Genomic DNA, 20,739 nt, shown 5'->3' with positions numbered 1-20,739 from the left:
AACTTCCACCGGGCACGAAGGCTTGGAGTAATTTTCAAATGAAACACAGTGAAAGTGTCAGGCGAACGTTATCCCTGGTTTCAATCAATCTTAGTGAGCGCTTCTCTGTGCAAAGCACTGTACTAACCACTTGGCAAGGTACAGAACAGTAAATAGAGTTGATCCCTGTCTCCGAGAAGTAACCTCTCGGGCTTGTCGGGGAAGGACTTTGGATCGGATATCTTTGGTAACCGAGTTCTGAGGATTCAGGTAGCCAATAAAACTAGGGCGATAGATTGCAGAGAACATGGGGTGGTTTGCTTATTTTTGGACTTGGTATCTGTCTTCCTCAACTTAGACTTTGAATCTCTATGTGGGTCAGTGACAGTGCTTGAAACACTTGAGAAGCAGCGTGGCTCAGTGGAAAGAGCCCAGGCTTGGGAGTCAGAGGTCAGGGCTTCGAATCCCAGCTCTGCCACTTGTCAGCTGTGTGGCTGTGGGCAAGTCACTTCACTTCTCTGGGCCTCAGTTCCCTCATCTGGAAAATGGGGATGAAGACTGTGAGCCTCACGTGGGACAACCTGAATAACTCTGTATCTACCCCAGTGCTTAGAACAGTGCTCTGCACATAGTAAGCGCTGAACAAATACCAACATTATTATTATTATTGAATCCTGTACACACCCCAGGATTTAGTCCATACCATCGTTTAGACTGTGAGCCCGTCACTGGGCAGGGATTGTCTCTATCTGTTGCTGAATTGTCCATTCCAAGCGCTTAGTACAGTGCTCTGCACATAGTAAACGCTCTATAAGTACTATTGAGTGAATCCATTTGATGAAAAACATTATCAACAACTACCCTCATTCTTACCACCACCATCACTCCTGCCCACTCCTACTAATATACTGCACAGATCGAGTAAACTGGGAGGTGTATACTTCTCTACCAAACAGGGCATTCCTCGGTAGTGAAAACTGGGTTGAAGGAAACGAATGGAAATAAAAACTGGAGATTCACTCATACAGGCAATGAATGGTATTTATCAAGCGCTTACCACGCGCAGAGCACTGTTCCGTACAGTATAACGGAGTCGGCAGGGACGTTCTCTGCCCGCACCACGGTTACAGTCTAGTGGATGAAAAAGATATGGTCTTTACAGAGCATTATGGCAAATACTGCTGTACTCTCTCCTCAACGCAAAGCCAGATCTACACGAAAGCAGGAGACTTCAGGGGCCTATTTAGCAAAAGGAAATCCAAACAAATAGGACCTGCAGCCAAATAGCTAAGCATCCATCATAGATGTTGTCACGGCCATTTTCTTGGCAGTATAAATTGGTGACAACCTCTAACCCTAAAACGTACACCAAGCTTAACTCTGGATCAACTCCATCCCGTTCCCTGGCTCTAATTAGATGTACCAGCAGCTGAGGGTGTTGAAGAATGCATTTCAATTTCTGATCCGTCCGGGATTTGAACAGGTTAACGTGTGTCTCGAGGCGCCTTGGTTTCAGGTGATTTGTTGACTTCCCCTTGCAAGGCGTCTGCTACGGTGGGAGTGGAGGGGGTGGGAGGTGGGGGCGGAGGGAGGCCACGGAAGTCCTTAAGGGAATCATCAGAGACACCATTCGAGCTTCTGGAAGCCATTAACGAAGGGTACGAAAGCCAACAAGAACATGTTTTGTCTGGCTAAAATGATCGTCTTGGTGGCTTTGGAGATGATAACGTATGCTTCTTTGGCTTCGAAAGTTGTAGTGGGTCCCAGCTGTCTTATCAATATCTGTTTTAAGAGCATTTGACTGTGCTCGTGTCAGGAAATAGTACTTTGTTTGAAGCCGGCTTCGTAGATGCCATTAATATAAAGCCCTGATTCGATTAATAAAGTCCTGAGTCAAGGAAAAGAAATGCCATTTCTGAAACCGTGGGCCAGCTTCCACGGTGTGGAAGCCGGATGTGTTGGTTTACTCAACCTACCCTGAGTTCTCATGGCTTAATTGGTAATAAAGGATAGAGTGAGAGCTGGTTTTCTACCATCTGGCTTTATTTTATAAAGAGAAAAAATAATTAACTCTACAGTGCCCCTGTTTCTCACAGACAATCCAGAAGGACGATCGTCCGTGTGGGAATCCAGGAAGAAAAGGCAGATGTGGAATATGATCCATCAAGTCACCCCCTCCTCCATGACGGTGGAAGGAAAACAATCCCAAGTCCGGTTTTGGGCATCGATGTCTGGAAAGTTGACATGCCTGGCACAGAACTCGCAGGCGACCTGACCTAGGCCTGATTGGTATGAGTGGCATAGTTCGCAGTGCCCTCTCCTCATCCCTTTCCACCAGCGAGGTCAATCAGCCGTTAAGTTAGGAAGGGGAGAAACCGGCGAGATGTCTGATGGAGAGTAGAGGGAAATGAGGCTGGGCATAGTGAGAAACGGGCCTGAGACAGCTGGGATTGTTCAAGGTCGCGGGCGGTGACATTTCCAGCTGGGGTGACTGTGGTCCGAATCTATTAGCCTACTGTGCTCACCCAAACTGTCTCATTTAAACAGGAAACCGGGGGCACTGCTACACTGGACTGGGCTGTGAGATACAGTTTTCTTCAAAAAGGACTCTAAATTAAACTCATTCGGGGACGTAGAAAACTCCTAACTCCTTCATTTTTTGGGGGGGGGGGCGACGATTCGTTGACAAATAAGGGGCTATTTCTTAATATGTCGTACTTATTATAACAGACATATTGGATTCGGAGGACAAAGTTGGAAATGGAGAAATCAGTTACCCTGTTAGAGATATTAGTGATCCTACTAGAAAATTTCGGTTCTGCCCCCAGTCCTTCAAGAAAATTACTTCATATGTTCCTATTCAGGGAAATATCACTTACTAAGTTATGAAGTATGCTGAAAAATGCTGGGGGTGGGGGGTGATCCTGCTGGCATTTGGCTTCACATTGTAAATTCGACTAAACAGGATTTATCATCTGCTACGTTGAGGCAGCCAGACAATCACAGATGATTGTGTTGGTTCCTTCAAGGGTACATAATCTGATCACTGCAGGCATGTTTCCAAGAATCGTCCCCCTTTCCCACAAAGAGCTAGATTCAGACAAAATCGTATTATCCCAAGCAGAGAATATATGCAGACAATCATTTTCCTCAGTAAATTCACCCGTTTTACTGAAGATTCAGGTTAAAGAGTTACCATGAAACTTCACACTGCCAAAATTTTGATGGGATTGAGGGCAACTCTGGCTACCTTTGGGGATAATTTCTAAATAAAGAGATACATTTCCTTTCAGCTACTAAAAGGTAATCATAGCTGAAATTAGTAGTGATTCACTTCTAGAATCAAAATAATGAGAAAGTCAAATTTTCAGATGAAAAATTATTATTCATTTACTAAGGGTACTCCTCAATACAGAGTTTTAGTGGCAAAGCGATTGCCAACTTGAATAAATGCATAATGTATACGTATATGCTGAATAAATGCCAACGTTTATGTAGTGCAGAGAGGGACATAATTTCATTGTGGCCCAAGGAAATGGACAAATTTGTCCCAAATTCTATATTAATGTTACTCAAGTCATCTCAATGCCAAAATATCTGCTAAAGTTTATCTCTCCATGAAGATCTATGACAATCATGGTTCTAACTAATGGAAAATGGTAGGCTATCAGCCCGTAATTGAAAGCGGGAAAAGTCTACTGAGACCAAGTAAGTCTCTCTGCCAAAACAGGGTTGTATGGTTTCCAGTGCTGACAACAGGCTAATAGTAATAATTATTTGCTATTTTCTTGTTCATTCCTTGCTTTAGAAAAATTCACTCTTGGTCTGAGGCAGGGAAAGCGGTAGGGAAACAGAATGGAGGTCAAGAGAAAGTGCAATATGGCTTGGACCTGAACGCAGCAGGCAATCGAAGGTTCCATCGATGGGTGTCCTCCGCAAACCCGCAAAGGATTTCGAACGACTCCTCAGCATTTAGACTTGGTTGAGGGAGGTTAGAGGGATCTGCTGTCATTTGGGAGACCCTGTTTGGCTCTGGATCAGTCTACAACACTCTGGGACAACGACTGAGTCCAGAGGTCCCCCAGCCTACACTTGGGGGACCACCCTGGCCCATTGTGGAGTGGTTCCAAACCCAGAGAGTGGTCTTCCAACTTCAGAGAGAGGGGGGAAGAATGCGGGATGCATCTCTGGAATTGGATGACCTGGTCCCAGGGCAGACCTCCCGGGCCTAGCCTAGGTTGGATCTAAATCTTTGAGGTCAGGTTCGACCTCAGCTAATCTCTGGGAAGGCAGGAAAGAGTCCAGGGAGCTGCTCACCTTTGGGGCTCATCTCCCTGAATGTCCCAGGTGAGGCAGACTTACCGACCAACTGATTGGATGCAGCATGGCCTAGCGGATAGAGCACGGGCCTGGGAGTCAGAAGGACCCGGTGCTAATCCCGGCTCTGCCGCTTGTCTGCTGTGTGACCTTGGGCAATTTGCTTCACTACTCTGCCTCAGGTACCTCATCTATAAAATGAGGATTAGGACTGTGAGCCTAATGTTGGTCACAGACTGGGCCCATCCTGATTAACTTGTACTATCCAAGCACTTAGAACAGTACCTGGCATATAGTAAATGGCATATAGTAAATATACTATACACATGGCATATAGTAAATGCCTAACAGATACCATAAAAAATATAAGGAAATTAACCCCAACATGGTAGGCCCAGGGGAAATAATCCACGTCAGTTCAGTGCTTGAAAAACCTATCCTTTTAACCAGGTGTCTGGTGATTCAAGCCAAGGACCCCAGAGACTCTAGGCAGCCCCGCAAGCTTTAATACAGTCTTTCTAAAAATCTTCCCATTACCATTGCTGTCTCTCCAAGCCAAAGTACACATATTTCATTCCTTTTCACCTTTCCTCATAAACTCCTTCCTCTGGGGGTCTTAATTAAAGTTGCTGCTACCTTTGAATTTCTTCCAAATTAATGTCATTTTAGATAACTAGGTGGCCCAAACTCAAAACAGCCTATTAGTCACTTAACTGAGATTTTAATTTTTGATGATTAATCATTTTAGTTCAGCTCTCGGGACCATTTTTTTTTCCCTTTTCACTGATTATTTGTCATTTGGTCAGAAATGATGATGTGACCGCTTGAAAGAAAGAAACAGAAATACTAATGAAAAAGAAAATCAGAAATTAATTCTTATGTTACCGTAAAACGGAGATATTTATACACCCCAAACGAACTGATTACAAAAAGGGGGTTTCCCGGAGCTTCAAGATCTTCTCACTTATCTCCGGCCAACTAAAACGTCTTTCCGAATAGTTACTGGATGGCGGAGAGACCGTGGTCTGGCAGAGGTTTTCCTTCAAGTTCCAGTCAGGGAAAGATCTGTTATTTTCTTAGGGGTAGCTTCTGCCACGATGGGGACTGAGGCTCATTCTTTACAGCGAGATCTTTGCAAGAGTCTTTGCCAACATGGCCACTGGTCAAGACTACAATGCCGGTTTGATGTGTTTGGCTCTGACGAGAGGCAAAGAGTCTTCTCTGTTGCGCCTGGTGGCAAGTGAGGCATCCTTCAGGAATGGGAAGAAAAACAGGCCTGTTTCTTGTTCACTTTATCAGAAGGCAGACACCGAATTAAGTTTTTTTTCCCCTTATCTCCTTCAAATAAGAAGGCTTTGGCTTTACCTGAGGCTTAATCTCAGGACAGCTTTGCAGGAGAGCTATCAAGATGAAATATGGAGAAAAGGAAGTCTTTGAAGCAGAGGGACCCTGTAGAGTTAACTTCACGAACAGTAAGAATCAACAACTTAAGGACACCAAAAGGCAGGGTAATGGTTGTAATGAGCAGTGGTGGTTGAACATGACAAACACAATTTTGAGGCAAATTAGGCTAAAGTTAAGGGTTCTAATCCTAGGGATTTGGATCTAGTTGACAGCCCAACACTGCCAAAGTACAGGGACCTCCTTGGCCTACCTCCCAAACCCTCGGTGACTTTGAGCGCCTCAGTTTTTTCATCTGTAAAATGGACATTCCCCCTTCCTCCCTCCCCTTCAGTAGGACGGGGACCTCGACTAATCTGTTTATAATGGATCTACTCCGGCTCTTTTTACAGTCGGCACAATAAATACCACTGGTTGATTTGATGAATAATCTATGAGATTTTTTGGGTATACAAAGAACTAGAGACTTCAAATAATTTCTTAGCCCATTAGCTTTCCTGCGTGTGCGGTGGGATTGTTTCAGGAAAGTAAAAATGCTGCCCTCAGGTTTAGTCAACTCACTGTGGGCAGGGAATGTTTCTACCGACCCTGTTGTGTTGTACTCTCCCGAGTGTTTAGTACTCTGCACACAGGGAGAGCTCAAAAAATACCACCGATTGATTTAGTTGGTTAATCTTTCCATTCCGTAAAAAGTCACTGAGCATTGCGGTATGTCTTTATGAATCCCAATTTATTTTTTATAGCCACTTGCTGTGAGAGAAGTACCAGCATTTTGACTGCCTCTAGCAATCAATATATTGGTTTATTCAAAGACAATTTCCTGTTAACTGTCACCATCACCCAATTGATTTGGAGCCGATACCCTTGTTGATGTTGTAACCGATAATGTCCATGGTGGTGAGAAAGGTACAAGACATTTCTCTCTTGGAGTTTAATGTCATTTCATAACCACAACAAGAATAGACTCTCATATAGACCGGAACGTCCTATAAGCACTGAAATATAACAACAACAAAAGCACAATAAAAAATGGACAGAAAAATGTCTGGTACCATGTTGGAATTGGAGAGAGGAGAGGTCACAGTTGAAACCTGAACGGTCCAATATAAAACCAAGCGAATGGCCACCCTACCTGTTCGGGATCACCAAGCTGCAAAATGTGTCAAACTCCTGTGTCAACGTATCCTTAGGAAAAGTTCCGTAGTAGTGAAGGAGCAACGTGACCTTGTGGAAAGAGCACAGGTCTGGGAGAAGGAAGACGTGGGTTCTAACCCTGGCCCTCTCCCTGCCGGTTGTACGACCCTGGGCAAGTCATTTCACTTCTCTGGAAGCCTCAGTTAATATGGATTCAATGTCTACTCTCCCTCCTACTTAAACTGTGTGGGCCGTGTGGGTCAGGGACCCTGTCCGACACGATGACCTTGTATCTACTCGAATGCTTAGTATTGTGCTTGGCACATAAGATGTGTAACAAGTACTCCACTTATTATTTTTATTGGGGATGATGGTGGCTGAAGGAGACTCTCTCTGATTTCAAGACCGGAAATCAACATTGCTTTAATAACATACTAAGCGCAACATGAAGACTGACATCTTGATAAAATCAATTCACATTCATTCATTCATTCAATCGTATTTATTGAGCGTTTACTGTGTGCAGAGCACTCTACTAAGCCCAGCGGGGTCCAGGACGACCAGGAGGCCCGATGGGGTCCAGGTCGACCAGAAGGCCCGATGGGGGCCAACACTTGGAAAGTACAACTGGGCAACAGAGACAATCAGTCATTCAGTCATATTTATTGAGCGCTTACTGTGTGCAGAGCACTGTACTAAGCACTTGGAAAGTCCAACTGGGCAACAAATAGAGACACTCCCTACCCAACAACGGGCTCACAGTCGCTCTCCTTGAGGGCAGGGAGCATATCTATTAAACTCTTGTTATGTTCTCCCAAGCGTTGAGCCTATTAGGCCCAGGAAATACTATTCATCGAACGTGACCTGAAACAGAACTCAGAGGGCTCTGACTATTTAATGTCCACCCAACTTCCGAACTGCTACTGCTCCACCGACATCTTTTATCCCAAAAGAGTTACAAAACCAGCAGAGGGAGCAAGTAAGTACCAAAAAATTCCTTGTTGATTACTATATATTGGTTCTCTTTATAGGCAATCATTTCAAAAACTTCAGCGCCGCCTGGAAAATCACCAAAATCAACTTCAAGCTCCGGGCGGAGGAGAGGGGAAAACATATGATGCTGCCCTGCAGAAAGCTTTGCGGGAACGTTTCTCAATGGGTTGTGTGTTTTTTCAAACATGCAACCGATTTTTTTTTTTTTTTTTTTTGGTGGGGGAAACAGATGTCAGGAACTAAGTGCCTCCTCACCACTACCACAAAAGTCCTGTCTCTCTCCCAAACCTTTGTTTAGCTCCTTAGCACAATTTCTCGCTTCCTTTACATTTTCTCTTTCACGTGAATTTTTCTCCGAGTTCCGATTATCAGGTTGAAATAACGGTTCTTGGGAAATACTTTTTGTTAATGAAAGACCATCACACCCTGTGAGATGTCGAAGCAAGTATTTCTTAGAAGTTCACGAAAGGAGAAGAAACTAGATGGATACCAACTGGGTCACTGGGAAATCAATGAAATATTTACATGGGTTCTATCTAAATGATTTCATAAGTAAAATAGGTCATCACATCCTGTATCTTAAAAAACAAATCTGCTGACTCAAAAGTCCTTCTTCCTATATATATTTTCAGAATGACAAAGTCTTATTTTTCATATTTCCTCAAAATGTGCAGCAGATTTGTATTTAACCACCAGCCCAGGCCAATTTTGCACAGGATGCTTTTAGAAATCAAGTAAGCATGACCAAACAGGATGGAATGGAAAATAAAAATGGAGTCATACGCCTGAATCTTGTTGTATGTCATAAACAAAACTATTTGTACCAACCGGTAATAAGAGCAGGATATTCTATTTTGCAGTATTTACTGTAAAGGCACTTGCACTGCTTTGAGTTCATTTAAACAGAATATTTAGCAATTTTTCCTTAGGGGAAAAAACATTCTCAATAAAATGAAAATTCTGCAAATTCATATTAAGTAAAAATATATCGAGACTACGACTCAGCTATGATGTAGCGTCTTACCGACGGTGATGTCCCTCGGTACTTTTTCTTACACAACTGTAAGAGACCTGCACTTTATGTAACTCCTAGACTTTATATTCAGTATGTTTGATATTTTCTTTCTCTGAAAATTCATTTAAATTAGGACTGTGTCACATAAAACTTAATGAACTGTCATGGAGAAACCCACTTTAAAACTTTTAATGAAATGCTGTTTAAATCAAAGAGAAAGAAGTTGGTTTTCTTTAATTTAGGGGTCATCAGGAAATTATGTGCATTGTTTTCAGTTCATTGAAACAGAATATTTAGCATTTCTTTCTCTGGGGGGAAAAACAGGCCACAGAATGACTGGCAAGAGTTTATCAGACTAATGCTCTCGTCAGTTGGTTTACAATTTCAGTCACTGCTTTTTGATGTTGTGGTTTATGTATCTTGACCTTTTTGGCATTTGTTCTTTATGGGAAGAAGAAACATTCCATAAAATTCCCAGAGAAAGAAAATTACGTTTTAGGATAAGCAAATGGAATAAAAAATGGTTTCAGACCTTAGAATTTCACCAATTGGGGGCGGCGTGGGGGGGAGGGGGAGAGGATTTCTAAAGTGTTCTGGTAATTAAGACATTATTATTTCGCTATAAGATTTCATATGCTCCCAGTAGAAGAGAGGTCCTCCGCTGTCAAAATCTCCCCCAAAAGTTATATATTACTTACTTTGTAACTTCAATATTTCATTAGCAATTAGGGAGGTAAAAAGTTATGCTTTCAGGATTGAGGAATGGTAAATGCCATCTAATAATGAACTATCAGTATCCATTCTCTTCCTAATTGTCTCATTTCTCACTTTAATTCAAAATTAAATGTCAAAAAAACACAAACAAACACTACAATACCGTCATTGGCTAGCTATTAAAAAGACAGTCAGACATCTGATAGATTAAAACGAGGTCAGGTCTTTCTTATATTACTGAATCAATCATTTCGTTCCCCATCACTATCCGCTCACTGAACTAGTTCGATACCCTTTTGTCGAACAAAAGTTGTATAGCTGTAAGTGAAAAGATAATTATCAAAGATAGTGGCCATGGTAGCTAGGCATTAGATCTTGTAAAGTACTGTATTCATACTACTGTATGGAAGAAAAACACCACTGGTTTGTAGGGGAAATTACTATTTCCCAGGAAAGGAAATTGCCTGAAGCACATCTGGCAAAGAGCTTTTTTTTTTTTCACTCTGGCAGAAATACTGAGTTTTGACAAAATATACATTTCATCGCCTTTTCAAAGGTGAATACTACAGGGTGAATGCCAGTTTCTAATAGGGAAAGATTTAATTTATACTTTAAAACTACTGCGTCAGCTATTCAATGTCAAACACTATATATATATATATCCTTAACTACCCCCTCAAGCAGGAAATCATATGCTAAACTGGCCAGCAGTATCGCAGCCCAGAGATCATTCGAGTCCTAAATACTGAGTTAGACTCCTCCCTCCTTCAGTATGAAATGGGAGGGGGGCCAGGGACCGCACACGGCACGCTTGGAGGATGTTGAGAAGAAGAAACTAAAAATAATGTCAAAACGATTTAATTTTCAGTTTTATGTTTAGGAAAATACCCTGGCAACTGCTGTGGATTTCTTTCACTAAAGGTACCAATTACAATTTTGGTTCTGTGCTATCGAAAAATCGATCCGTGCACTCCCCCCGAGATTCTTCCTGTTTACAAATCGCGGAACACCACGGCATTATGAATGAGCCACGGTGGTCTTCCATAGATCACCCAGCTGCTTTGGACCGAAGAGGACCCGAGGCCAAGAAGTCCCTAGTAGCGACCTGGATTCTGTCACCGGGGATATGTGAGACTGCATTTCAGAGAGGTGACGGTCGGAACTAAACAGAGATCTTCCGTTTTCCCAGAAGAATTTTGAGACGGTGGCAACGGGCATGATTTTATTTCACTCCCTGGAATTCACCGCTCCTGACACACGCAAGCAGGTTTTATGCCCGTCCCCAGGAGGCAGACAGAAAGACTTGGATCTTATTTTAAAAGGAGCTTTGAGGTTGCTCCTTAGCTAGTCTACCCAGGGCCTTAAAGGCTGTGTGCACCCGAGACGTGTCTCAGTGGCGCTCAGGAAAGTGTTCTCTGTGGGCTTTACACCTAGAATTAGTAGCAGAGAACATCAATAAAGACTGGAAAATGGACCTGAGCGGATGGTGGAGGGCGTTGGAAGAATTGGTTCCGCAATGCGATTGAAGTTCTGCAACTGAGGTGGCGATGAGTCACTCTATGTCCCATTTGCTCTAAAACCCCCAGCACCATCAACTGTAGCATTCTAGTATTTTTCCTTTTCAGAATGGAGCTGTCCTTGGGGCATCACAAGGGATCTTCATTCTTAAGAAAGAAGAAACTCATCCGTTTGGATCTTTCCTGAATCTTTTGCTTGGCATCTGGTTAATAATAACAATAATGATGATGGTATTTGTTAAGCACTTACTATGTGCCAAGCACTGTTCTAAGCCCTAGGGTGGGTATAAACTAATCAATCTGTCCCAGGTGGGACTCACAGCCCTCACCCCCCGCTTTTACAGATGACGGAACTAAGGCCCAGAGAAGTGAAGTGACTTGCCCAAAGTCACACAGCTGGCAAGTGGCGCAGCCGGGATTAGAACCCACGACCTCTGACTCCCAAGCCGGGGCTCTTTCCACTAAACCACGGTGCTTCTCACTGTAATCTAATAATGGCACCCTTTAGAAAATTGATATTGGAACATTTCCCCAAATTAGGCCTTCATTTTTAATATATTTTCCAAGTTTTACCTATCTATTCACCATTAAATTCGTGAATGTGGGCCCAGAGCCGTGCACACGTGCACACATACAACTTTCAGTGACTCCTCTGTGCAGTGAAAATCAATCCAAGATAGCTGAGCTGTCCTGTTACTGGGGTGCTAAAGATGCATGCCCCAAAAGTTAGGCAATGGAAGAGTTCTGGAATTTGAGCACTCCCACGCCTGTCAAATACCGAGGTTAGCATGGCCCGATAAACCTATCCCAATCACGATTTCAGTTTAACCCAGAAGGCAGCCAGGCAGAGGAGAAATCACTAGATCTTGGAGAAAAATGAGAAACACCGAGTCCACTGACTGACAGATGTCTGGAGACCAGGTTTCGAGTCCCAGTTCTTCCACGGACGCACTGTGTCATCTCGGGCGAATTAGTTTACCTTTCTGGGCCTTAATTTTCCACATCTATAAAAGGGGCATAAAATAGATTACGAACTCCACGTCGGCCAGCAAACACGCCCAACCTCCTAACCCTGTAGCAGCGCTTAATAAATGCCACAGTTACTGTAGAGATCAGACGAAAACGGGCAACCGGATAAAAATCCAGGCCGCAGTTTACCTCCGAATACCTGGCTTTCCGACGTACTTGACGTACGCGCGTATCTTCTTCACATCCCGTTAGTTACTGAAGAAAATATTTCTTTCGGACACCGTGAGAGAAGCCTTGAATATATTAGACCTCGAGGGGGTCATTAAGTGTATTGCAGCAGCGTACGTGTAATGTAGACGGCGATACATTGAGCAGGGAGTGTCCAAACCTTGTCCCCCAAGGACCAGACTAAACATCGCCTGCAGTGGTGAGCCAGTAAGTGCCTGCCCTGGAATGTCCATCATCAGAGGGGGAAAGGGAGGAGGGGTTAACGTGCTACCAGACACGCAGTAGGTAGTCTCCTAAACTCACTACCCTTTCCCACGCTTGGATCGAGGTCCCGGGGACGATTGGATCCCGCCCCAGTCGACGGAGGGGCTAGCGGAAGAAGCTGGCCGCCAACTCCGATGACCGGTGGCCCGATTCAAATACGAGATGCGGCACGGCCTAGCAGAAAGAGCGCGTGGGTTCTAAGCCAGCTTCTGCCTCTTGTCTGCTGGGTGACTGTGGGCAGGTCACTTCACTTCCCCGTGCCTCGATCACATCCAATGAAGATGGGGATTGATACCTGTTCTCCCTCCTACTTAGACTGAGCTTCATGTGAGACGGGCCAACCGACTATTCTGATTCTGCACCAGAAGTTAGTACAGTGCTGGCATAATGATAATAATGTTGGTATTTGTTAAGTGTTTATTATGTGCCAAGCACTGTTCTAAGCGCTGGGGTAGATACAAGGTAATCAGGTTGTCCCATGTGAGATTCACAGTCTTAATCCCCATTTTACAGATGAGGGAACTGAGGCACCGAGAAGTGAAGTGACTTGCCCGAAGTCACACAGCTGACAGGTGGCGGAGCCGGGGTTAGAACCCATGACCTCTGACTCCTAAGCCCTCGCTCCTTCCACTGAGCCACGCTGCTTCTCTAGTGAATAGAGCACAGGCCTGGGAGTCAGAAGGTCATGGGTTCTAATCCCGCCCTGCCACTTGTCTGCTGGGCCCTGGGGCAAGTCACTTCACTACCCTGGGCCTCAGTCACCTCATCTGTGGCATGGGGATTGAGACTGTGTCCAACCCCAGTGCTTAGTACAGGGCCTAGCACATAGTAAGCACTTAAGTTCCATTGTTATTGATTATCATTAGCACAGAATAAGTGCTTAACAAATGCCACGGTTATCTAATTCTTTAGATTAAATAGGGTTCTGGACTTGAACAGTGAACCATAGTTTGGCATAGAGAAGGAGCATGGCTCAGTGGAAAGAGCCCGGGCTTGGAAGTCAGAGGTCATGGGTTCGAATCCCGGCTCCGCCACCTGTCAGCTGTGTGACTGTGGGCAAGTCACTTCACTTCTCGGTGCCTCAGTTCCCTCATCTGTAAAATGGGGATTAAGACTGCGAGCCTCAAGTGGGGCAACTTGATTACCCTGTATCTACCCCAGCGCTTAGAACAGTGCTCTGCACGTAGTAAGCGCTTAACAAATACCAACATTATTATTATTGTTATCCCTGACGCAAACAGCCACCTAGTGGTCTGAAAGAATCAACGTTCCTCCCACAGAGAAGTAATTTTTGCTACATGGACAACTGGGAACATCTTCCTTGAACAGTCAGGAAAATTACATCAGTTATCGATTCCCCTTCAAACGATTAGAGTCTAGAGCCCCTTGCATTCCAATCCCTTATGATTGTCTACACTCATTGCTTTTATTTCTTAGTCAAGCTGGGCACAGAGGTAGAGTCGATCTTCCAGTGTAGTCAAGGGAGACCGGATGATGACTTCGCACTGGAGACCAGGATATGAACTCTTCACGCTGCCTCCCTGAGAGTAGGTACAAGGAGCACGGTGATGCTCAATGACCGCTGACTAGAAGTTTGAAGAGTCAGAGACGAAGAGAGATAGAGAGCGAGGAGGAGGAAGGGTGAAGCTAGCAGCCCAAATCCCAAGTGACTACACATGTGCGGTAAAAACACACCCGATAAAGAAAATAAACGATAAAAAGTACAGCTGTTCGACAGGGGCCGTTAGCAAAAAAAAAAAAAAAAAAAAAATTGGGCAGGTCGGGCAGACGGGACTGAATTTGAGATGTCAATAATAATATTTCTCCTTTTATAACCTCATCTGCCTCCTGCTATCCTGTCAGCAAGTCATTGAGGAAAACCCAGTGTCTTGTTTGATAATCAACAGTTTCAAGAACCCTAGTCAAGTCCGTTTTGCTCACTAGAAATGGATCTGGACTATGTTTAACTTCTAATCCTTCCGAAGGCTCACTGTCACAGGCCAGGAGATAGAAATAAACACTTCTGGTCCCTCTGGCTACTCCGCCTTTCCAATTATACAGTGACCAGCTGGGAACGAGGATCGCTCCATGGATATTAGTAAATTCCATCACTTTCATTCTCCACATGGGTTGGGAATACTTTCTGGAGGTGGAGATACCCAGCTCACCGCTTCAAATTCAGTACGAGGGCGTGCTGGAGAGCCGCTATCCTCTGATGGGTATTTAGTGTGTTACGGTAGGTGGTCAAATTGAGCTTCTGAGGTCTCTTGGGGAAGGTGTTCACAGCCAGAGCGATGTATCACCTGCTTCTCTGACTCTCCCCTCCATCCCCCGACTACTCGAATTTTGTAAAATCTAAGTATCAAACGGGTACAGGGACCACCATATCCTTCCTAATAACCGTAATTCTTATTGTACCAGTTAAGTGCTTCCTATGTGCCAAGCTCTGTTCTAAGCGCTGGGGTAGATACAAGTTTATCAGGTTGGACACAGTCCCTGTCCCACATGGGGCTCACAGTCTCTATCCCCACTTTCCAGATGAGGTCACTGAGGCCCAGAGAAGCGAAGTGACTTGCCCAAGGTCACACAGCAGACACGTGGCCGAGCCGGGATTAGAACCCATGACCATCTGACTCATAGGCCCGTGCGCTCCTCACCAGACCGGCCTCTCCGGGGCTTTGAGGGCGATCAGGAGAGCCTTGCAGAAGCGCTCCTCTCCCTAACCGGACTCCTGGAAAGACGGAGACTCCGAGAATCCAGGACGACCAATCCTCCCACGACTCCCGGTTCATGCACAAGTTAAAAAGCAAAATCTTTTTCTAGTTGTACCAGTTTGGGCTTTTACGGTTAGCTTCAACCAACCGAATGTTTAGTTAAAGAAAATCATTTCTCAGCTATTTAGTAGAGGTGAACAATAAATAGTCCTATCGTTGGCTACATTTCAAGGCAATCAAGTTTTTTTCCTCACTCTCCTGAGTCTGTGAAATCTCGGGCTTTGAGGTGTAAACTGATCTCCGCTAGGACTAGAAAGTGATTCCTCCCCTTACCCCCTCCCCTGCCTTCTACCGAGCAAAGGCTCGAACAGCTGGTTGGGGGACGGGGACGGGGACGGGGACGGGGGGGGGCGTTTCTCGACTCTTCTCTGATGAACCAGGTATCGCTACTGTATCGGCTAAGGCCAGCGGGCTCAGTGGAGTCGTTTTGGAAGAGCCCGATAGAAAATTGTATTTTCGGAGCAATTCCTAGATCTCCCGCCTCTCCTCACACTGACCCCCACTGAAAAGAGAAATACTCTTTCAATCGGTTTGTCCGGATAAACGATTAGAATGCATCTCAATATTTAAAGCATTTTACACTTTTGTCAGAAAGCACGGCCATCGACCCTAAAAACAGCATTCAAGAAATAAAAAAGGGAGCGAGGTGGAACGATTTAGGAATGAAATAGAGTCAGGGAGAGTTTGACCAGTTCAGAATTAAAGCAATTCCCTTGAAACATCTTCTTCTTATGAAGGAGCAAAACGGAGTTTACCATGGCAAAACTTCTTCCCCCGTATTTGAAATAGTCAACCTAACCGAGGGTTCCTGGCATCTTTATTTATTTTTTTCCTAAAGGAAGGGACAGGGACTTCATGATTAAACTTGAAAGCTAGAGTCCCTCCCTCCAATATATTTTACCAGCTTACGCCGTGAAATGCGTTTCAGGCAAAGGCACACTGATTTCTCTGTCTAGGAAACACTTAATTAGGGTGGTGCTTAAGGAAATACCCAGGGGTCCTATAATTGATTAGCCTTTTTTCCGAGGCTTTCTGAAACCTACAGTATCGACTGGACAGCAGAACGCTCTGATTTTCCTGTTGCCTTGCCAATGACCCCCTACAGGAAGATAAGGGCTGAGCGGGGAGGGAGGAGCAGTTTAGCTACACATGTCTGGCTGCGCTTATCAACTTATCATATAAGGAAAGGAAAGTGATTGATTCGGATACTGAAGCTGAAGAATCTGGCCAAAGGAGAAACAAAAGAAAACATCCCAGCGTACTTTGAAAGCGCACACCGGTCTCACAACTGGGACAAGCTTGTTTTTCCTCTTCGCATCTGACAGCTCGCGGGACGGCTGGAGAGAAGACAGCACTTTCTTGTTGTTGTTGGTTTTTTTTTTTTTTTTTTTTAACCAACTGAGCTGCTAGGAGGGTAAGGGAGGAAAAAAAAAGTCTCAGTGTGCTTTACACATGGCAGCCTAGCAGAGCATTTCACAGCGAGACAGATAGCTGGATGATCCTGGACTCTCTCTGAGTGTACAGAAGTTTTGCGGGTTTCCTGCCTGATCACCGAAAGAAGCATGTGGCTCATTGTTTTTTTTACTTTGAGCTCTGATCTCGTCTTAGCTTCAGGCTACAACTCCTTTCGGAAAAGCATGGACACCATCGGGAAGAAGCAGTACCAGGTTCAGCACGGGTCGTGCAGCTACACCTTCCTCTTACCGGAGACGGACAACTGCCGTTCTTCTTCGAGCGCCTATTTCTCCAACGCCGTTCAGAGGGATGCCCCGCTAGACTACGACGATTCGGTGCAAAGACTCCAGGTTCTGGAGAACATCATGGAAAACAACACGCAGTGGCTCATGAAGGTAGGCGAAATATTTCGGCGAACGCGCTTAGACCCAACCTCGGTGGGTATCGCTCCCTTTCTTCGAAGGGATGCGATCGAGAGAGCGCTTATAGAGTAGGCTTGAACTTTTTACTTCTCCTCTGCCTGTGGAGTCGTCTTGCCTTCCGCACAAAGGAGACTGAAATCAACTCCCAGCAACCCTACCTTTGAAGTTAGAGATCTTTATTAAATACATGCGGGGGTGGGATGGCTGGGCCGGGGGGAGGGAGTGGTACAGGTCTCTGCGAGGCATCCACTTTACTGTTTCGAGTAATCCCCGCTCTGCAGCACCCCTGGCTAGGGACCTTATAAACTGGCCGACGGCATGTAGGGGAAGTCGTAAGCGGCACAACAGGGCCAGAATCAGGAAAACCGTGATAATCACGCTAATTGCTGGTAAATAACGAAGGGGGGCAATAGTTCCCTCCTGGACTCAAGTGGTCTGCCAATTTCCTGGATGTTGAACGCCCTTGGCAGATTAGAGGAAATTAAGCAAAAGAGACCGCAGGATACAACGCTTTAACACGGCAGGTTTAGAAACGGGACGGATTTTTCCCAGGTTCCGTTGGGATTCGGCTCTGCGACTCGCTCTAGACTAGGCTGAAAATACGCCCATCTGCAAGTAATGTTTAGAATCAGTTAAGCTGAACTGATGTCGCTTCCAAAGCTTCCCGGACGTGTCTGCAGACTGTAATTCTTCCTCTGTATCGCAGAGTTTACAAGAAAAGTTAAAGCAAAACGTTATGCCCCGAGCTGGAAGGGGCTTCAGGCGACAGCGTTCTCCACGCAAGTGCTGTGTTTTGTATAAAAAGCGGGGGTTCATTTCTTTGCGGAGGAAAAAGGAAAAGGCTTCAGGGACTCCATCGGCTGTCACGCGATCAGTCTGTCTAAAAGTCTTAGTCCAGAATGGAAGACGATGTTAAAATAGTGAACAGACTAAAACTCTACATAACCAGCGAGCTGGGAATAAAACTGCATTCAGTCACCGGGCAACAGTCTGTCGAAGCGAATAGTTTATTTTCTCAATTTGGAGTGATCTTTCACTTCACCATGGGTTATAAATTCCAAGCAGGGGTAGGAGGAAGCCCATTTTCATCTTGCAAGAGATCGTTACTCCTTAAATGATTCATTCCCCTTAAGTCCGTACGTCTTACGGTTTAATTAATCCTGCAAGAACTTTGCTAGGGGCCACAGTTTTCGTTCACCAGTTATGGGACTAGCAATCCCTACAAGATGGGCTGGTATCCCTCTAGAAATTTCGCCCCAAGGAGGGTCCTTTTCCCAGGCGGGGAAAAGGTATCAACTGGGGAATTTTCCATTCTAACATCTGTAAACAGTTATCGCTATCTCCTCTGTGGCTATTCTCTGGTCAAGGTTTACTTTATCCGTGAGGATAGAAGCAAGAACGAGCAGTACCATTTGAAACGCAGTTTCCCTGCTTGCACAGGCAAGTTTGCAGCTGGCCTTACAGATACGTGATAATATAAGGTCAGCGATTTGAAAGCAGGACACCGAAAATCCTACCTGCCCCTTACTTCCTGTTTCCTTCTCTCCATTGTTATGCTGTACTTAATGATCTACCCACTTTTACTGTGCCACAGTTAAAGACCAATCCTTAGAAAGGGATGAAAGACACACCAGTAGTAAACATTCTAATCTATCCAGCTGGTAAGGCATTTCCTAAAATAAACAGCCAAGGAGCATAAAAGAATGTTTCACCCCGAGTGAGTTAGCTAAATTGTGTTTGCTTCATTAAGTGACATCAAGTCAGCTTAAGACCCTGTAAAGAATCTCATCATCCCCTGAGCCAAATTAGCCCTTCTCCCTCCCGAAATTCTGTATGGGGAGAGGGTGAGCAAGCAAGCCAGGCTGGGAGGCCAACTCAAACTCAAATCTTTCTTTCCTCAACTGGTAAATATTTGAAGGGACAGAGGGACAATTGGGTTTTAGCAGTCTCACTTTTGAGTTCTAACTAGATAGCCCTACAGGATGACTTTCTGTTTACCTTCTTGTAGGTTAAACACCTGCTCTCTACCCTATCTCCTCGATCTAGAAAGTACACCTGAAAAAGTCAAACCCTGAATTTCCCCTGGCTTGGGGACTCACACCCGATTTGCAAGGAGGGTTGCCTAAAAAGGCAAAAGGAAACCTTGCAGAGATTGGTTGCTGCCCTATTAATTCTTTGTTTCCTTAATATTACCTATAATAACATTAGTTTGCTACTGTTACAATAAAAGAAAGAAAGAAGAGCTCAGTGAAAGCGTATCACTTGTCAGTCAGATGTTGTAATTACTTATTTCCTAAGAAGACTGAAAAAAATATACTTTTTCCCCTTTGCAGAACCTTAAAAAAAAAATTAGTTTTGAGGCTAGGACCATGAAATATGGAATGCTAGGAAGCTTTAAAACATATTTAAAACATAAAGCATATGATTACTTCAAGTTTCTTAGTGAATTTAGCTGAATATGCTTAGCTCTAGCTCTGAATATGCTCTGCCCACTTTCCAAGAATCCCTCAGCCACCCCTTTAATCTAGAGCCAAAGGAAATGTCAAATATGTGAGTGAAAGATGAAAAGTATATGAGTGGAACATCCTACTTTAGAATGCAGATGATGGAAATTAATTATGTTGCAAAATAAACATTTTAGTGTGCAATGAAGCAGCAAGTGTCCCATTTACTTTTAACTCCGCAGCTAAGCCGCTCTAGTATCTCTCACACTAGTGGAACACTTGAAGAAGGTTCCTTTCTTAAATTGGTTCATAGTGCTTGAAATATGAATTAAAACTTGTAGCGCTTAGTACGGCACTCTGCACACGGTAAACGCTCAATAAATATGGCCGGATGAATTTGATGTCACAAAAGACAGAGGGTGTAGACTAAAATATCTTTTAAATGACTACTTTACAACACAGGATAACACAACTTTCGGGGCTCTGCCCGTAATCAAAGGCCTCCTGACCTCTCACCTCCTCCAGCAAGCCTTCTTGGATGAATTGCCAGCACCTCAAAGCATAATAACCCATCAGTCATCTCTACCCCTTAATAATGTTGGTATTTGTTAAGCGCTTACTATGTGCAGAGCACTGTTCTAAGCGCCGGGGGAGATTCAGGGCAATCAGGTTGTCCCCCGTGAGGCTCACAGTTAATCCCCATTTTACAGATGAGGTAACTGAGGCGCAGAGAAGTGAAGTGACTCGCCCACAGTCACACAGCTGACAAGCGGCAGAGCCGGGAGTCGAACCCATGACCTCTGACTCCGAAGCCCAGGCTCTTTCCACTGAGCCACGCTGCTTTCCCTGCTACCCCTTGTAACAATAATTTTGGTATTTGTTAAGCGCTTACCATGAGCCAAGCACTGTTCTAAGCGCTGGGTAGATACAAGGTAAACACATTGTCCCACGTGGGGCTCATAGTTTAATCCCCATTTTATACATACTAAGTATGGACTTACTGACACCACTTGAACGTATTTGTATTCAGCCTCAGTACTTATATAAGTATGTTTATTTGATATTACACTCTCCAGTATACTCCATTTTCAAATACTTTTACGTATCTCCTAT

At 44.5% G+C, this 20,739-nt stretch overlaps 2 protein-coding genes across 2 annotated transcripts in view; one reads left to right on the top strand and one right to left on the bottom strand.

The window, feature by feature from the left end:
- Positions 1-20,739, bottom strand: part of MCPH1 (microcephalin 1) — a 269,454-nt gene that overhangs the window by 76,361 nt on the left and 172,354 nt on the right. The gene's annotated exons all lie outside the window — the stretch shown is intronic.
- ANGPT2 (angiopoietin 2) overlaps positions 16,364-20,739 on the top strand; it is a 77,651-nt gene continuing 73,275 nt past the window's right edge. The window contains exon 1 of the mRNA XM_001505808.4: positions 16,364-17,155. Coding sequence (XP_001505858.1) covers positions 16,868-17,155 — 288 coding nt within the window. The 5' untranslated portion in view covers positions 16,364-16,867. The remainder of the gene's footprint in view (positions 17,156-20,739) is intronic.

Source organism: Ornithorhynchus anatinus, chromosome X1 (assembly GCF_004115215.2).
Source record: "Ornithorhynchus anatinus isolate Pmale09 chromosome X1, mOrnAna1.pri.v4, whole genome shotgun sequence".
Taxonomy (NCBI): domain Eukaryota; kingdom Metazoa; phylum Chordata; class Mammalia; order Monotremata; family Ornithorhynchidae; genus Ornithorhynchus; species Ornithorhynchus anatinus.
The sequence above is the reverse complement of the archived record's forward strand: the minus strand, read 5'-3'. Positions and strand labels throughout refer to the sequence as shown.